Raw genomic sequence first — 18,890 nt, 5'->3', positions numbered from 1 at the left:
TTTTTTCCTCTGCACTCTCTGTTTAGCTCAGTCTTAGCTGACTAATGTCGACATTGTTAAGTGCCATGCATTGTTTTAAGACAAAAGCATGCATTTTCTTGCGACTCCTCTATTTACCACAGACTGTGCACTTTTAGCTGGAGGGCTGCAGTAAATCCATCAGCTGCTGATTTGCTTTTATCATTAACTGATGCTTACAGAAAGCTTTTACATTTTCTATTTCATCGTTGACATGTATGTTAATTCACCTTTATTTATTTTTTTTTAATTTATCTTTCGTGCCATGTAAACTGTCAGGCTTAGAAGGGCTAATTAATTCTTACTAGTACACTATGACTCACCTGGCCTTCTGACAGGTCTTGTACATGCTTGCCATGTGCATACTTTCATGTACTCTGAAGATCTATACTATATTTCACACTATTTGACATTCTTTTATTGTTGTTTGACCTTAAGGAAGACAAATGTTTTGTTGTAAAAAGAACTTACGAGCAGGTCAAGTTTTAGACACTATCATTTGTAACCTACAGTTTGATTTGTTTACGAGAACGTGAATAATTCTCATTCCTCGAATTGAAAACCTCCAAAAGGTTACACTTTGTTTATTCCTGTAATGTTAATTCCAGTGACAATAAATTGGTTATTGTTAGTTTTATTATAACAGAACTCCAAATTCTTTTTAAAATAAACTCTATTCAGTGTCACACATAAGGCCAAGTCAATAAATCCAACTGGATTAATTAGCTTAAGTCAATTCAGTTTATTGAAATAGACTCAGTTTACAAGCAAAGTTGTCTCCAAACACTCCAAAAAATGGCAAAAATAATCAGTTTTAGGAATTCTAATGTCATAATCCAATTCAGTCCAGATAATTTACATGTCAAAGATCTTCAGTGTAATCGAAAGGCTTGTGACAAACACCACATTGAGATCAGCTATGACTGGTTGGGGTCTGAGAGGACAACATAAACACAAAAACACAATATAAGTTATAAAGGTAGATTTGTGACTGTAGCAGTGACAGAAATGGATGGAAAAACCAAACAGGAAGTGGAAGAGCACTCAATCACAGAGCATTCGTCATAAAACAAACATGTTGGTAACTGGCGACCTGCAGCCTATAGGGTGGAGCCTTCCCCGCCTTCGCCTAACAGCATCTGGTATAGACTCCAGCGACTCTGACCAGGACTGAGCGAGTTTGGAAAATGCATGGATAGATAAAGCAAAAATAAAAGAACAACTCAAGTTAATTTTCCTAAAAAAATGGTGAAGACAAAAGAAAATGACTGACAAAATTACAACAAAAGACAAATTCAAAATACTTAAAGAGATGTTAAAATACTTGTAACGAATAATGTTTTTCATTATGTTTCCTATTATGCAATGTAATATTTGTAAAGTGACAAAAAAGAAAAAAAAATAGTTTTGTGGTGTCCTCCTCAAAAATGTTGTAAAATGTGAAAATGCACAGCCTTTTTACTGCGGCGCTGTTTATTGCCCAGAACCACTTAACTTCCACTTGACTTGAAAAAAGGGTTCAAAGGTTTCTCCTCATGTAAGGTTGCTCATGTAAGTCGTTGACATTTCTCTGATCTGCAGTTCACAGAACAAGCAGCCATGTCAGCCGCTACCGAGCCCCCCACACACAACTGTGAGTACACACTTTTTTGTGTATTTTTTAGTAGACAGCAGACTGTGTGTACAAAGTAATAGAGTTGAGCTACACACTCAGTGTTTACTCTGAACGATAGATTCAACAAATTCAAAAGAACTTATTGTTGCAAACTCCTTTTTATCTCTGTAAGATACATTATTTAACAGGTTATGACACGTTCTTGAAAAACGACTCCAGTTCGCTTTGCCTTTTTATTTCTTTTGACTTTGGGTGCACCTGACTCAAAACTTCAAGTTTAATAAAAAGAAATGACAGTTCAACAGTTTTGTGCGCATAAAAGACAACTCTACCCAGTCCTAATGGTGCTTTGTTGAATTTCCAAATCTGAGCTGTCGTTCAAATATGACATGTTGGCATTTTGCATTATTCCTGCTTCACGGACTCCAGATGACTCAGAAGCCGTAAGAAATATGTGCACAGTGTCTCATTAGCAACTTTCAGACATTCTCACCTTGTAACAGAAAAAAAAGACATAAATGCAGCAAAATAGAAGGAGATAAGTGCAGGTGAATTTCAATGACTTCGTACACGTTTATGGTACTTTTATAAAGCTTTTTGAGCTGCAATGCCATTTTTCTAATGAGAAAAATGGTTACTGCAACTTTAGTTACCCGGAAATATCTGAAACTATCTTCCAAAATGTATCCCATTGCGTTGTATTGTTTGTAAACAAATCCCAAATGGCAAAAAATATTCAGCAATCATTTTTAATGTTGTAAAAAAAACATTCAGAACTCTTTGTACAATCTTGTTTTTATTGTTTGTTCTACCAGTAACAAAAAAATGAAGAAACTCTTGTTGGATGCAATAATAATTCAGAAAAAAAACTGTATCCATCTAATATGAGCTCAGCAAGGAACTCCAGTCTGAGCCAGAATGGTTTGCAGTTGGTAATCATTGAGTACTCATAAACATTTTACAGCCTTAGTGTGGTAATTAGAGAAGCAATGAACAGGAATTGGGTGACTGAATAACAGAGAGGACACTAGTGTGAGGATCATTTCTACTGTCTGACCCTGGAGAGTCATGACTGCACACGAGCAGACGCTTTGATATCAGAATGCACCATCTGACGGAATAGAGTGGGTTTATAGCACAAAACAGCTGTTTAATCATTTCTAACAAAAGGAACATTCATCCACTCTGGATTTACTAGAGCAAAGTTTCTAAATACCCCATGATGTGAGTCACTGACTTAAATTAAAGGCAATTCAGGATTCAGAGTTTCATCACATTTTATGGTTTAAGATTTGGATGTTCTTCATCCCAGAATGTTCATATTTACCTGCAGAATGCTCCAAGAAAAGCTGGAGGTCACTGAGAGATTAAAGACATGAAACCATTTTTAACATGTTCTTGTGGAATTTTTCTCATGATGGAGAACGCAAAAAGAAGATCATTTTCTGAGTATTTCTTTGTTAAATTGTTGTGAATCAGGAGCAGATGATAAAACATTTTTTGGAAAAAGCTTATAGATGTGACATTTAGGTGCTACAATTGGCGAGCCACAAGCTCCCCGCTCCGCTCTATATACAGACAAATAGATCCATGTACGTCTTTGCTTTCTCATCTGAGCTTGTATCTGGCTCAAAACTGTCCTACAATATTATTCACCATCTTTAGTTGCACTGCTAATGTTATGTTGGGGCTGTAAGCTAGCAGGAGAGTGTAAACAAAGGGATGAGGGGAAGTCAGGGCAGGCTTACTTAATGTCCCAGATTTTGCCTAAAAACAGCATACTCATATTTAAAAGATCGCTGTGAAAGCTTTTAAAATAGATCAAAAGATGATTGGAGTGGAACTCAAAAAATAACACCCTAAGGCCTCCAAATTGAAACTTACAAAACACTGCTGAAAACCAGCATCCAATCAGGGGACTTGTTGAATTCTATGGTCAAATCTAAAACTTTCAAATGGTCTCACAAACTGAACCCTTAGACTGCAGCAGTGCATTTCTGCTGCACACATTGTCCATATAACTGACTGATTCACAATATTCGATTGATTAATGTCAAAATTGTACAAATTTAGGTTTGTTGAAATGTTAAATGTCTCCTCTCTTTCTGCAGTAAGCAGCAGGGAGCGATGTCCAAAGGCTGCCGGGTTGGAGAGTTTGGAACATTTGGTGCAATCAGCAGAAGAAACACCAGAGCCAATTCCCACTACAATCAAAGGATGTATTCCAACTTGGATCAATGGAAGCTTCCTGAGAAATGGCCCTGGAAAATTTGAATTTGGAGAAGACAAGTACATTTTTACCTTTTGGAAACAAAAAACTCCATTAGTTCAGCTTAAAATCAGTCATCAACAGAAGTGATCTTTTTTCACCACAGTCTTTGTGGTCTTACATTTTCATCCGTCTCTGTTTTCCACTCAGATACGTCCACTGGTTCGACGGCATGGCCATGATGCACAGGTTTCACATCCACAATGCCTCAGTCACTTACAGCAGCCGTTTTCTAAGAAGTGACTCATATGTCCAGAACTTGGAGAAGAACCGCATTGTGGTGTCAGAGTTTGGAACAGTAGCCTCCCCTGACCCCTGCAAGAGCATCTTTGCACGCTTCTTCTCATATTTTCAAGCTCCACGTATGTGTGTCCTAATACTGCCAAAAAGTTCTTTGACTTTTGTTAATTATGGGTGAATTGAAGGCTGTTCGTTCAGATATTCAAAGGAGTACATTAAAATAAAAGATAGAACTGGCTGTAGGTTTTCATATTTCTGACAGTAGTGACGTATCGTCAAAGCCGTTGGTCAAGGTTGATGTTTTTCATGGAGATAAATGGAACAGTTGTCAATTCTGAATGCAAAGATTGATAAAGGATCCATCAAAAGAGAAAAAAAAATCATACAATATTTTTAACATTTTTTAAACTTAAGGTAGCAAATTTTTATTTAAAAGTTTGTAAAAAGGATCTTGTGTGTGTGGACAGAGCCCACGGATAATGCCAACGTACACTTTGTCAAGTACAAGGGGGACTATTACGTCAGCACAGAGACAAACTACATGAGAAGAGTTGATCCGCAAAGCCTGGAAACGAAAGAGAAGGTAGGAAAGATGGACAAAACCCTGAAAATACTGCAGAGCATCAGAGGAAATGAAGACGCTTGATTATTACATATGCTATGAGAATAACGTCTTCCGTAATTCAAGGTGGACTGGAGTCAGTACATTGCCGTCAACGCAGCAACAGCTCACCCGCACTACGACCGTGACAGGGCCTCGTACAACATGGGGAATTCTTATGGGAGAAACGGTAAATATGATTTTCCCTTTGATTCTGTTAATCTGTTTTTGAAGGAATTTGGTTTGATTGACTGAAATACTAATTTATTCTGCAAACTCAACACACAAAATCCTCCCTAGACCAAATGATGGAATGGAGACGATGTAAGGTTGTCATTATGGCTACGTTAGATCAAACATCTTAAAAAAAATAACCATTAAATTGTACATTTTTGGTCATTTATCTCAAGAATTCACTAAAAGAAAGAGGAATGTTTTCACAGAACTCCTTAGCTGAAACCAATGTTTTCATGTCAGCATTTAAAAAAAAAAAAAAAAACAACTGAAACTCACTTACTCACACATGTGAATGATTATTATTTGTTTGCATTTGGACCAAAGCAGATTTTGTAAGACATTAATTTTCGATTTGTCATTAGAGAACAAGGTCGCACAATACATGGTGGGATTGAAAGAAATAAATCCCTCAATCATACAACCATTTTTGCCTGTTTTACTTTAATTTCTTTTGAACTAAAAGTCCATTGCTCTCAGTAGAGTAGGGAGGACACGTGAAAACTGACAGAATTACTCTTAAGCTGCAGGGAGAACAGTTCAACAACGCTCTGATCTTATAATAGGGGCAAACATGCTGCTTTTGTTAACCTTTTCTATCTCACTATACACAATACATGCCGTCTTTTGAAGTCATGTGTACGTATTTTATTCCCAACACTTTGCTGATTTTATTTTAAGTTATAGAAGAAACCGGCTTACATTTACAATTGTACCTAATCCTACAGAATTAATTTAAGAGGTTGTTAATTTAACAAACGTTTAAAATATACTTAAATATGTTAGATATTATGTTTATCAAATTGTCATGGGTAAATTGGACTCGCGCTACACTGAAATAAGTGAAACATTGGATAAATCAAAAAAAAAAAAAATCTGTAATTTGTTACATTTAAAATTATTCTTTTCTTTATCAAATTAAAAATTTAAGTTGATATTTTAACCAATTCAAAAATTTTATTTAAAAAAAATAGTTTAAATATAATAAATTACAGAACTTTTGCTAATTGGTCCTATGTTTCACTTTAATCAATAGTAGTGTTTTCAATTTTTAAAAAATGTTTAAAAATTTAACCGGAATTTTCATACAAAAATAAAAGACAAATAAATATAGCCACAAAAAAAAACAACAACAACACAAGAAAAATCAACAACAGAAACACATAATGCTGTGTATGTTTAAATAAAAATACATTTTTTAATTAAGGTTACAATATATTTTTTTTTTTTTTCTTGAGAACGGGACAATATTTATGGGTGTTTACATGTGTGTACATCTATTTGGAAAATCTAACTAAAGTTTAAAAAAATGAAATAAACTTTTTCGATGAGGTTTGTTTGTGGCTGACTCAAATAAATATTGAAACATCTTTCTTTTGGGAGGTAATATTAATATGATGTTTTTTATTGTGTAATTGTTTGATGCAATAACTGCCCCTAAAGAGATATTGAAGTAAATAAAAAACTTAAAGGAAATAAAAAATCTGGTTAATATCTGGTGAGCACCAAACAGTTGTTGACCAGATAGTGAGCTCCAGATAGTATTTGGTGATCACCAGATACTATTAGAAACCAGATTTTATTTATTTATTTTTTTTTACTTCAATGTCCCTTTAGGGGCTCCATATATAACGTACAAATAGTGTTTTTTTAATAGTTTGCTTTTCCTTTTAACGATTGCACGATCTGAAATCTGTTATTTGGATCCCCTGAAGGTTTTTTCTACAACATTATCCGTGTCCCCCCTCCTCCTGAGGGCAAGTCCGCATTGGAGGACTCTGCAGACCTGAGTGGAGCTGAAGTGATATGCTCGATTCCTGCAGATGAGCCCAGAAAACCTTCCTATTATCACAGCTTTGGTAGGCAAACAGAACAGCCAAAAACATCATTTTTGTTTGTGTTTGAGGGACGCAACATGAAATTCAGGGTATTCTACTGAGTTTGTTTTGAGTATGTGTGAGAGCTTGTGTGTTCATTACAGTTTTAATTGCTCATTTGAATTCTAGTCTAACGCTGGCTCTGCTACAGTTTTATTACCACTTTTTTTTGTTCATTTTGCTTCTTTTCAAAGCTGCACTTTCAGATTTTACACTCTTTTCTTCATGCGCTCTTTGCTCCCTCACATAAATCTAAACCATGTTGAAATGTAAACATTGTTGTGTTTTTGCAATAACTTTTACCAAAAGTCTTTCAAAGAAATTTGAATGTTCATTCACATGGTTGTATTCAGGTTTAAATATGCATCTTTGGTTATAAATCAGTTATAACATTGTGTATAAGAATTTTTTTTCTCCTTTTATATAGTCTTATTTTAAATTATTCTTTGAGTAAACTCATGTCAAACCATAACGACACCCTTATTACTGTGAAACAAAAGCTGGGGTTTGTTTGTATGACACTTTTGTAGCATTTTCTTTTGTTTATTCATTGTCAGCATAGTTAAATGCAAATATATAATACACTGAGGGTTGGCTAATATTCAACAGAGGAGATCCCCTACTAGAATCCCATACAGTTCTGTTCTGTGATTCTGTCCAGGCGAAGCATAATAAACCACACCAGATCACTGATCCTACCTCAGACCACCCATGACCTGTCAGACTTTATGGCACAAAAAAACCCACAAAACAAATACAACTTTGGAAATTGCACACAATTACTTACCTTTTTTGTTGGGTACCAGTAATTTTGGTGTTAAGTATATACATCATTTTATCCACAAGTTTCCCCCTGAGATACAAAATAACACAAATCTGAAACAGAGAATTTAACTTTAGTTTCATTATTACCCATGCTGCCTCCAAAAATACTTTGAGACTAGCTTTTACTGACTTATTTCTTATAAGTGTAAGTTTGTCTTTACCTTTCCTGTAAATTATTTGAAGTCCCATTCCAACCAATTTTATTTCTATTGTAAAAGAGTTTCAGTGGTTTCCATCACTTTTGCACTCTTTCCTTATAACTCCTCAGAACCTCACACTAACATTAGCAAAGCCAATTGGAGCTATCAAATCGTACAGTTTTGAGCCAGATGTCAGCTCAGACGAGAATGATTGGAATAGAAAGAAATGCAATTTTAAAGTCAAATTCTTTTACATCGTATGAGTCCTCAATAATGAGCAAAAGGCTTCAAGGACATTTAAAAGGCACTGAAAGCATATATATATACTGTATATATATATTACTGGATTGGCTCTTTAATTTGTGAACAAAATAGTCGGGAAAAAATAGTGAGATTAATTAAAAGGCAAAATTCAAAAACTGATTTTTCCTTTATGCAAATAATAGAAGTTCAGGGGAAAATAAGAAAATAAAATTATCTTTCTAATGTCAAAAAATAAAGAAATACCAACTTTTTAAAAAGGAATGTAAAAGCAAGACAATTGTTCTTTTCTTTTTAACCCTATGTATTTATTTATGTTAAGGTTAACTTCATGTCTTACATGGAATGAGTTCATTTTTGAGCATTTGAACTACGACATTTAGCAAAAAATGTTTTTTGGGTAAAAGTCAAACTACATTTTTTTTGTGTTATGTCACAAAGCTTAAAAGCGTTCTGGCATGAACAAAATTAGGGGTTAAAACAGGTGTAAATGTATCTTGAATTACTGATGCATTTCCAGTTCCTATGGAGTTAATACTGTTGGTGTGGACTCATCTCTGCATATTTTAATAGTGTCTCCAAATGTGAAAGTTTAAATAAATATGTTTCCAAATCCTTATTTGACATGCATTATGTTTAAAACTGTCAGGGTTAGAAAAAAATGAACCACAATGAACTATATCAAAATACAGTTTAATATAATATACTGAAAATGTAAACTTTTTTTGTATTGTAGTTTACTTTATTTGGTTTTGTATTCATTATACAAAATATTTGCGATGTTTATTTGGATTTTCTTATGCAAATGCTTTCATTCTTGTGGTTTTTCTCCAGTCATGTCGGAGAACTACATTGTGTTTATTGAGCAGCCGATCAAGTTAAACTTGCTGAAGTTCATGCTGTACAAAATACAAGGGAAGAGCTTTCACAACATCCTGTCCTGGGAGCCTCAGTACGGCACCGTCTTCCACCTGGTGGACCGGCGCACAGGGAAGGTAAGGATTTAACAAAACTGTATTTGTAAATGTTCACTGCTCACATTTTTTTTGTATGTAAGAATGTGAGGAAAAGTATTTTTATTTTTGTTCCACAGCAAACACAAAAGGTTCCCCAAACATCTATTTATTGTGTAGCAAAAGACATCAGCATGCTGTGTGATAGCCTCATCTGCCTTTTACAATTACATTTCCCTTATTTATTTGGATGAAGTCACACTCTGATGATCTTGCCTTTCCTCATATAATGTTACACTCAATTTCTCCATCTCGATGCTTTCATTAAAGCTCAGAACTTTCAGATTGTTTGGGACGGCGCTTCTGTTCCTTCCTGTTTTTGTGGCTTCCCTTCTAACAGTGATGCTGCTTGATGTCCAACAGAAAAGTCCAGTGAAATACAGGGCAGCACCAATGTTCACATTACATCAGATCAATGCTTATGAGGACAATGGGTTCCTGATCATGGACATGTGCTGCGGGGACGACGGCGTGGTCATCGGAGAGTTCACGCTGGAGAATCTGCGGCGTGAATCAGGAGAGGCGATGGATGAGGTAAAACATTTGTGTTTTCTTTGCACAAAACACAAATGTTTCTCATATAATTGTGGTTCAGGTTGTTTTTTGGTTTCCATCACCATGCCCCATTAAAACTCAAAATATGAATTACTCAGTGAGCTTTTCTTTCGCCTCTGAAGTAAATCCATTCTGCTGAATCAAATCTCATTTCTGTATATTTTATCCCTCGGTTTCTGATGAATCTGCCTTGTAATAAGCTTGGTGATTTCAGGCGTGATGAAAGAAAACATCACAACACTTTCTTGCGTTTTGTTTCTAAGGAACTGTAATCAAAACACAGAAACCCTGTATTCGTGTCAATATTTTGTGGCTGTTTGGGTCTGATTGTTGCTGAGGAATGGATTGCACTTTTTTATTTAGCGGTGCCACACACGTTAATGTTTTTTTTATTTTTTTTTTTATTGGATGACTTTTGGCAGTTCTACAACTCCTTGTGCAGAAACCTCCCAAGGAGATATGTCCTGCCCCTGAATGTGGATGAAAACACTCCTTTGGACAAAAATCTCATCACTCTGCATGATTGTAAAGCCACAGCAATGAAGACAAACCCCGAGGAGGTGAGGATTATGCATTATCCAAAGCACAGTGTGGTTTTCGCTATTTCAAAGTGACATGTTTAATTGTAAAGAGTCACGCCTGTAATCATTTTAAATGCAGCCAATTCAATATCCCACACAGTGCAATTACCCAGCGTGATGAGATAAGTTACTTTCTGCTCGACTGTAATTTCTTGACTTACACCGTATAGAAATGCTGTCCACTGTACAAGGAAGGAATTGCCTTTTAATCTCTCATTTGCGGCCCACACACACACTCTTTGTCCGTTGCTTTTTTCGCAGCACAATAAAGCTGAAACAGTAAAAGGAAAAGTTTCAGTTGTCATGGCGACCTGTGTGCCCGTCTCTTCTCCATCAGAACTGTTATGTGCAGGTGAAAGCTGAAAAATGCAGCAGAGTGGAGTGCTGCCTGCTTGCTGGAGAACACAAAGGGCAGGAAGCTCTGATATGGTGAGAGTTAACTATTGTGGTCCAACAGGTGTACATGACACACGAGGAGCTTCACGACGACCAGCTGCTGCAGTACGGCGGCCTGGAATTCCCTCAGATCAATTACCCCGAATACAACGGCCGGCCTTACCGCTACCTGTACGCGTGCGGCTTCGGGCACGTTTTCGCCGACTCTCTGCTCAAGATGGACGTCCACACCAAGGAGCTTAAGGTTCTCCACCAATCAAAGAGCAATTATACAGAGTCTATTGTTAACGAGGCCTAATTATCACATCAAAGTTCCTTCAGCAGCAGGAGGTGTCAATTGGTTTTCTGACATGAAACGGCTCGGAGTAAAAAGGCTACGTTTGTGTAATCTTCCCTGTCAAGGTGTGGCGTTATCCTGGCTTGTACCCGTCTGAGCCTGTCTTTGTTGCTTCGCCCAGAGCTGCAGAGGAAGATGATGGAGTGGTTTTGTCAGTCGTTGTCACTCCTAGAAAGGTAATTTAGCAAAGCACGCACACACACACACGAGGAGAAAAATCTCAGGATGTTTGTTTACCACACACTGATGAGCATGTTGAGGAGTAATTTCAGGCCTGAAAGATGTTGCCCAAGGACACTTCAGCACATGGAGATGCAGAATTTATAAAGCCGGAGGATGCCTCAGGTTTACTCAGAGGGAAACATAGATATTTATGTGAACATAGAAAACCTTTTTGCCACTTGAGCAGCTATTACATAGAGAAAAACACTCCATACTGTTATTTTTACTAACTTTTAATCACCTGCTTTCATTTATTTCCAGGAGAGAAGCACTTTTCTACTCATTCTGGATGCCAGGACCTTCACTGAGCTGGGCAGAGCTGAGGTTCCTGTCAACATCCCATGTGGCACCCATGGAGTGTTTAACGACATGAGCTAACCAACACCCCGCCATTTCATCCACTGGATGCCATTACTTGTAACGTCCTCCCCTTGTCATATAAAGCTGAGGATATGATTTAAGAGTTGGGAAAAACTGCAGACTCCTTTTTTCTGCGCCTCTTGTATAGCAGTTGATAGATTTCTTTAGTGGCCTTTCTTTTTTGGCAAAAATAAGACTATCTGTTGAGCAAAAATCCCATCACTGCATCACTGCCAAAAGTTTTTACTACAGCATCCTGCATGAAATATGCTTTACGGCTGCAGGTTGATTGCACATTCTTTAAAAGATTTTTATGTTAGGTGAAACGCAATGTTTTTAAAATCAATAAACACATTAAATAAAAATGTATTTTCCCTTTTTATTTTTCAAGCTTTTTTCCCCACTTCACACCATACTGGAAAAGCTATATTCCCAGAGAGAAATGAGCTGCACTTAGGAAACAAAAAAATGCACCAGAGAAAATCCAATTTATCTCATAGTAATGTGATAAAAATGGACAAAAGTCTGGAACGTCTAGAAAACAAATGGATGCAACTGCTTGATCGCCTCCAGAGATTTTAGCAGAGGTCAGATGGTGATTTTTGTATCGTTTCCTCCAAACAAAACGCAGCGCTTCCATACGCACCAATATTTTTGACCTTGTAAATAAATGTCACAAATGTGGCAAACAGAACTGCAGTTTCAACTTTATCTAGTCACAATTTAACTTTTTTTTCTGCTTAAATATATCTTCTTTTGATCTATTTAAAAATATTTCCAAGTGGCCTTTAAATTATGATAATTTTAGCCAAAAAAAACTTGTGCTGCTTTATAGGACATAGATTCTGCAGAGCGGCAGTAGTTCATTTAGTAATTTTTTTCTTCATTTTTAAGCCTTTCTATGTTTTAATTTTCCATTTTGTCATATACCACAGTTGAATATAAAAGGTAGCTACTCCATTTATCATGTGTTGTCATATTTTGATCTATTTTTATGACAAATATTTTTGATTTAGTATATTATATCTAGTAAAAATTACACAGCAAAAGTGATGGTGTAACTTTTTATACCCAAAGTGTTCTAGAGTTAAACTAATACAACTTCAACTGGTTGAAGTTATTGCTTTCTTTCATTGTGAGAAAAATGCCACAAGACATGTTAAAAACACAACTTTTATTAGAACAATAGTTATTTCCACACTTGCAGAGAAATTAAAAAGTAACACCCTGTATAATAAAAAAAAACATGAATATTTTAAGATATTTTTGTATCCCAAATTAGCCCTTGGATCTCGTGTTTTTGCTGAGAAAGATCAATGTTTTGAAACAGTGAGTTTCATCTTTTAATAAATTATCACTCAGATCACACTCTGGCAGAGAACTTCTTTTTAGCCTTTCTTAATAATAAAAACTAAACAAAGCAGAATTGAAAAAAAAGTAATGTATTCATTGTTTCACATGTGAAATTTTAGTGTTATTCCTTTCTGGAAATAGAATTTGTGGACACATTTGCTCCACGGGTCTCAGAAATCAATTTGACCATAATTCCTAATCTCACCAGTTATTCTTAACTCTTGTGCACACGTTCAGGTTCATTACTTCCCTCCAAAGGCACGGCCAACGCATTCATTCTGACCTTTGCTTTCCAAGAATTTTGAGCCAACCCAACTCTGCCTCTGGAAATACCAGACCCATCCTCATAATGACTGTAATCTTAAAAGAGACATTAAACGTGAGGCTTTTGTTCGACAAAAATTGAATGGCTAAAAGTGTTGCAGTCAGTGGGGGTCAAGCATACTGACCCTCACTGGAAAAAAAAAATCCGCACTCATTTCTGCCCCTAAGTTTGTCATCCAAAGTGACAGCTCCAGAATATTTAAGCCGCTCGGTTCAGCACGGTTAGCCTGCGCTCAAACCCCCACCCTGTTCTCCTGCTCAACGGAGAGCTTTGCTCTGGGTCTTAACTTTGACAGTTATCTGTATTATTATTTCATATCCCATGCATTCATAATGATACCATCTATATTCACCATATTAGACACACTTCCCATAGACAGCGAGTGATTACTCTGAGCAGTGAGAACAATGTCTTCCATATCCAGATTTGTCACCACCCTCCCTCCAACTCTGTCACAGTCTTGAGTCTTCTGAAAACACCACAGTTATGTGGCATATAGATTACGTGCACATGTGAGTCTCCAGCACACACAAGCACATGTTTATTAATGGAGAAGCGTAGCAAGCAAATGGGACTCTCTGTAATTGTGCACATTAAAAAAAAATGCTTTATGAGGACAGCGAGGGGCAATTAAATACTCACAGAGGGGGTGAACGTCAACGAGGATAAATTCCAACCTGGACAAAGGAGGGGGGAGATTGTCAATTCAGATTTAAGTGTATTGCATTGTTGATGATGTTTAAATAATAATAGAAAATTAACTCCAGCAACGTCAAATAAAACCAAAGACACTTAAAATGGTCAAAGACAGTTACAAAATTGATGCAAAACTGGTGATTTTATCATCTGAGGGCAGCTATATGAACTGGGATGTGGCTCTCATAACACAGAGTTCAAACTCCAGGGGCAGGAGGACGCCAGCACCAATAAAGACGGCATGTGTCTGATGCTCCTGCTATAATGAGGAGCTCTTTCCCTCCTTGGATAGCAGCCTCAGCTGACAGACAAGCATCCTTATGAGCCAGTGGCCATGCATTTTGTCACTGTCACATCCCCTGACTAGAGACTTTGTTTTCCAAATGTGCAAAGATTTATGACATTTACTGTACGGGGTACCATTATCAAGCGCAAGAAGTCTCTCTGTTTGATGCAAAGCCACTTTGAAAAATGTCAGATTCTGCTCTTGTGGGCTCATTTCCTCACAAGTGGAGGCTTTTTTTTTAATATAACACGCCTTTTGATCTAAGATTTTCAGCTCTTTCACTGCATCTATAAGATAATTTCACCCTCATTTGACAGGCAAACTTAAAGAGCTTTTCTTTATTTTTCAGAAGGGTTTTAGTGTGACAACATATTGACTTCAATGCTCATATTTATGTTTATTTTGGCATCTGCCCAACAAAACTAAAAATTCGGCAAAAAAATAATGTGCATATAAAACAAATCACAAACAAGCTTGAAGGAAAATGAGGCTTTCCGCAGGACATTCCTGATGCGCACATCCCTCAACAGCGCCCTCTGCCGGCGCTTGGTGGAAGCTCTCTTTATAAAGTGCTGTGGTGCCTCGACACGCACGCAGTCTGAGAAAAAGGAGTGAAAGAGGAGCGCACAGCTTTAGGGAACCAGCGGGGAGAAGAACACTTTCAGAGGACCTTTTATTTTGTATTTCCTCGCCTCTTTGGGGTTATTTTCCACCTATTCCAACTGTTCTGCGGGCACACTGTCTCCAGTCAGTGGAGGAGCAGAAGGTCCATCTGAACCCCCTATTATGCGGACACATCAAGTCTCAGTAGTTTGGTCGGCATGAGCGCTGCGCAAACGGACCCCCAGAAACTATCTCCACGGACTGACTGACTGCATTTGAATATTATTTTCTCTCCTTTTTTTGCATAAACAGTTCAAAGATTGTGGATTATTGTTTTCCAGAGATTTGGCTCTGTTGCTTCTGCTCGAATGAGGATATTGGGTTTTTCAGGAGTCCGGGATCCAAAGTAGGGAAATAACCTCCAAAAAGCTGGATATTCTTGTCTAACTGGACTCCCAGTCATCTTTTCAGCTAATATGAAGTCCAGCACTGTGTGGATGTGCTTCTGCATCTTTCTGCTGCTCTTAGGTAAGAGGTGGACCATACCAGGACAGATGTTTTAGATTGTTTGTGCATCATAAATTAAAAAAAATGTATGCAATGTGAAGTCCAAATTAATATTTCCTAAAAAATATATATTTCTTGCACGAAAAGTGAGCTGAAAAGCATTTTAGTTATTTCTTTTATTTACTGCAACAAACTGAATCATTTTATCCTTGAAATGCCGCTGCTTTCTGAAGGATTATCTTTATCATCCCTGCAATCTGTAAACACCATTAGGCTTCAGGTCAAAATCAAAATGGAATTTGACATTTTCCAACTTCCCGCAGCCTCCTTTTTTCTCCCCCCGCTGCTCCACTGCAAAGCGCTCCTTCGTGCAATGCACCGTGTCACCACTAGGGGTCTCCCTTGCACTTTAACTGGGTCTTTCTGTGGTCTGTGAGTGAAGGCGCGTCTGGAGCTGCATGCTGTCAAGCAGCCCAAGCTCCACGGTGGATCACAATTTACTCGTTGTAATCTAATTTTCTTCTTATAGAGATTTAAATTAGGAGTAATTATTGATTAGGCGTTTGTTACACGTGAAATGATTACTCTATATTGACTTAGTTCCCTGGATCTTTAATCCTGACTCCTTCTGGTGCTTCAGGTAATTTATACAACTAAATATGAGAGAACAAAACTCATCCTAAATAAATGCATCATTCAATAGGACCGGTAGAAGAGAAAACTTGTTTGCAGAAATACTTCTGTCTATAGGTCAGAGGTCACCAAACGTTCTGCAGTAAGAAAAAATAATGCAAAATCACCTGCAGCTCCTCTAAAATATTTTCCTCTTCTCTACTCAGACGAGGAGACAAATTCCTGGGATGGTGGCCCCTCAGCTCTGTCGTCGTCTCTGGCCACCTGGCCCACGGGGACTCCAAACACAGGCTCCGAGCTGGAGGCTCAGCCCGAGTGGGTGGACTGCATCCAGGCCAGCGAAATGTGCAACCAGAACCCTCACTGCAGCTCCCGGTACCGGGTGATGCGCCAGTGCCTTGTGGGCAAAGAGAAGGAGACCATGCTGGACAACAACAAGGAGTGCCAGGCTGCCCTGGAAGTGCTGCTGGTCAGCCCTTTGTACGACTGCCGCTGCAAGAGAGGGATGAAAAAGGAGCTGCAGTGTCTGCAGACCTACTGGACCATCCACATGGGCCTTAACGAAGGTAGGAAGCAGATGGTCATCTGCCCTCCAAAAACCATCAGGGTACTTGAATAAACAGTCCCAACTGATAGTAAAATCAACTGAAACTTGATTTCTTATTTATTTAATAGAAACAAGTTGATTCTTTACTGTGAACTTATAGTGGTATGTTCTTACACATGGATGTGCAGTAAATAAACTGTACCAATGCCATTATTTTGAAAGATGACATCACATTTTTCATTAAAAGTTATGTTTTTTTCTTTCTGGAGAAAATGGAATTCATCATCCTTCCTCCTGTCATCCTACTGCGCTATACAAGCCTGATGAAAAATATATGCTTTGCTACTTTTCTCACCCTTCACATATAATGGAGCTGTAATGGGATTACATTAGGTGGACCTCTTATGGCAGACTTATTGGTTTTCAAGTAAAGTGTTCCATTTTACCCTGTAATTAAGTTACGCTCATACAGTACAGCGGTCCTTATGTGTCCACTTACGAAGGACAGGAAAATGCACTCTTATTGAAACTTTTTTGGTTTTTTATGCTGCATCACTTTAGGAGTAAAGAACCTGAAGGGGACCTTAACCTAAAACAGACAAAGTCTATTGAATAAGTCTGGTGAACATGTGTTGCTGTCCTTAATCGTCTCTCTTATTTCGACGTGAAGGGTATTGGTGGAAATGTCACACAGCCTCACAGTTTTGAGGATTCTTGGCTTATGTGTGGCGATTTGTGAAATGATTCACTCGGCTGATTGCTCAAAGCACCAGTTACACTTCAACGGACTGGAGACAGCACAGGATTTCTTCTATTAGTGCGGGGAAAAAGAGATAAAAATCTGTGTGTTGTTGAGGCTGGGTTTGCTGCACCCCTCGTGCACGTCACGGTCCAATTTTTTTTTTTTTAGAAACGTTCTGTTGATACACCCCTGAATTGCTAATGGAGGCTAATCACAACCAAATTGGCATGCATTTCTTTAAGCACCCTGGTTCACCCTTCACATGCACAGCATGATTCAGCTCTGTTGAGTCTCCATGTATGACTAAAGGGGAACAGCATCGACTTAATGAGGACATCTTTTTTGGGCTAATATGCCAGGACACTCGCATGGAAAGACCTGAAGTGTTTGCGCTTGAATGCGCCGTGCAGGTTTTCTGGTTTCCCAGCCTGGATGGGCTGCATTCTGGCCTTGAATGAGGTGTGCTGTTTATGCCCTGTCACCCTTGGAGATAAAACCTGCTTTAACACAAAGAAAAAGCTCTTACAGTGAAGCTTTAATCAAATCACATCCATTGTGCAGTCAAGCAGGATTTGTTAACTGGAAACAATCTATGTACAACATCCATCTCTGGGAAACAAACACAACAGGCCAACTCCCAGTAGACCCACTTGAAATGGTGCAAAACCGCTTTAAAAGGGGGCTGTAGATGGCACGGAAATGCTGCAGTCAATTCATTTATCGTACAGTGTAATTCCCCTTTTTTATTTATTTATTTTAGCCTCCAGTTGAGAAATCCACTCATGATATTAACATTTTTCTCCTCAAACAAGTTACTAAAAAAGATAAATATTTACCCGTTTTCAAAACACATTTCTGCAAGTATTTCAAAGGTCCGCCCTCAAAATAAAGAAATATAGTTCACCGGTTATTTTTCTAACCAACCAAATTCAATTTGTGGCGAGCAGTAATGCACATTTCCTGCAGACACATAAACATTTTGAACTATATGCCAAAGGGAACTCCTCCAAAATAGTTTGATGATGTGCGGGCCAGGTCTCTTGTGAGAGTGAATTTAATGCGCTCTTAGAGCATCTTGCATCAGCATGTTCACCTGAAGCTTTCCACTTGTGATACTTCCAGCAATACTTACTTAAAGCCAGATGTTGATAGTGGGATTTTGCGTCTGCCGTTGCCACGAGTTTGCTGGTCTGTTAAGATATGTGCTTAAATCAGAGTAAAAGACTTTAAAATATAGAATGTATTGTAAGGATTAAGAACATTTGAACTTTTAATCTTATATAAAATCCAGTTTTATGAACAAATTCTATACCTAAAAAGAAGAAAGTCTATCCTTGGACCTACATGCTACTTTGCTTTTGTCTCCAAATTAGAAAGATGCAGATTTTATTCATTTTATCCTCATTTATTTTCTTTGAATGACTTTAGTGTCTAAAATCCACCTGGGGCGTCCTTGATCACTGCTGCAATGACACAGCTCAGTGATGTGTTCATTGATTGAATTACCTTTGATATTCACTGAAAAAATGTTCCTGTAATTATGTTGAAACAATGCTTTTGTGATTCACTGCGAGACTCGCCCTGAGCGTTACAAAAGAGTAAAGTGTGCAGTTTAGGTAAAAGTGTTTTGATGTTTCATTTGTGGGGGGGGGGG

At 37.7% G+C, this 18,890-nt stretch overlaps 2 protein-coding genes across 3 annotated transcripts in view; both read left to right on the top strand.

Moving 5' to 3' along the window:
- The window catches only part of bco2l (beta-carotene 15, 15-dioxygenase 2, like), a 12,356-nt gene extending 424 nt beyond the window's left edge, over window positions 1-11,932 (top strand). The window contains exons 2-13 of one of the 2 annotated variants that reach the window (XM_024275636.2): window positions 1,600-1,651; window positions 3,745-3,922; window positions 4,053-4,264; window positions 4,610-4,725; window positions 4,831-4,933; window positions 6,693-6,836; window positions 8,915-9,075; window positions 9,457-9,627; window positions 10,071-10,208; window positions 10,687-10,869; window positions 11,028-11,138; window positions 11,446-11,932. In XM_024275636.2, the coding sequence (XP_024131404.1) occupies window positions 1,618-1,651; window positions 3,745-3,922; window positions 4,053-4,264; window positions 4,610-4,725; window positions 4,831-4,933; window positions 6,693-6,836; window positions 8,915-9,075; window positions 9,457-9,627; window positions 10,071-10,208; window positions 10,687-10,869; window positions 11,028-11,138; window positions 11,446-11,562 (1,668 nt within the window). In that variant the 5' untranslated portion in view covers window positions 1,600-1,617 and the 3' untranslated portion in view covers window positions 11,563-11,932. Of the gene's footprint in view, window positions 1-845; window positions 1,652-3,744; window positions 3,923-4,052; window positions 4,265-4,609; window positions 4,726-4,830; window positions 4,934-6,692; window positions 6,837-8,914; window positions 9,076-9,456; window positions 9,628-10,070; window positions 10,209-10,686; window positions 10,870-11,027; window positions 11,139-11,445 lie in introns of those variants that run through there. The other variant, XM_036213638.1, reaches the window with a different exon arrangement.
- A 2,842-nt stretch (window positions 11,933-14,774) lies between these two features.
- Window positions 14,775-18,890, top strand: part of LOC112148809 (GDNF family receptor alpha-2) — a 54,570-nt gene continuing 50,454 nt past the window's right edge. The window contains exons 1-2 of the mRNA XM_024276166.2: window positions 14,775-15,335; window positions 16,154-16,513. Of these exons, the coding sequence (XP_024131934.1) occupies window positions 15,284-15,335; window positions 16,154-16,513 (412 nt within the window). The 5' untranslated portion in view covers window positions 14,775-15,283. The remainder of the gene's footprint in view (window positions 15,336-16,153; window positions 16,514-18,890) is intronic.

The sequence above is a fragment of the Oryzias melastigma genome, linkage group LG9, assembly GCF_002922805.2.
Source record: "Oryzias melastigma strain HK-1 linkage group LG9, ASM292280v2, whole genome shotgun sequence".
Lineage (NCBI taxonomy): Eukaryota > Metazoa > Chordata > Actinopteri > Beloniformes > Adrianichthyidae > Oryzias > Oryzias melastigma.
Note: the sequence above shows the minus strand (reverse complement) of the source record. Positions and strands in the feature narration are given on the sequence as shown.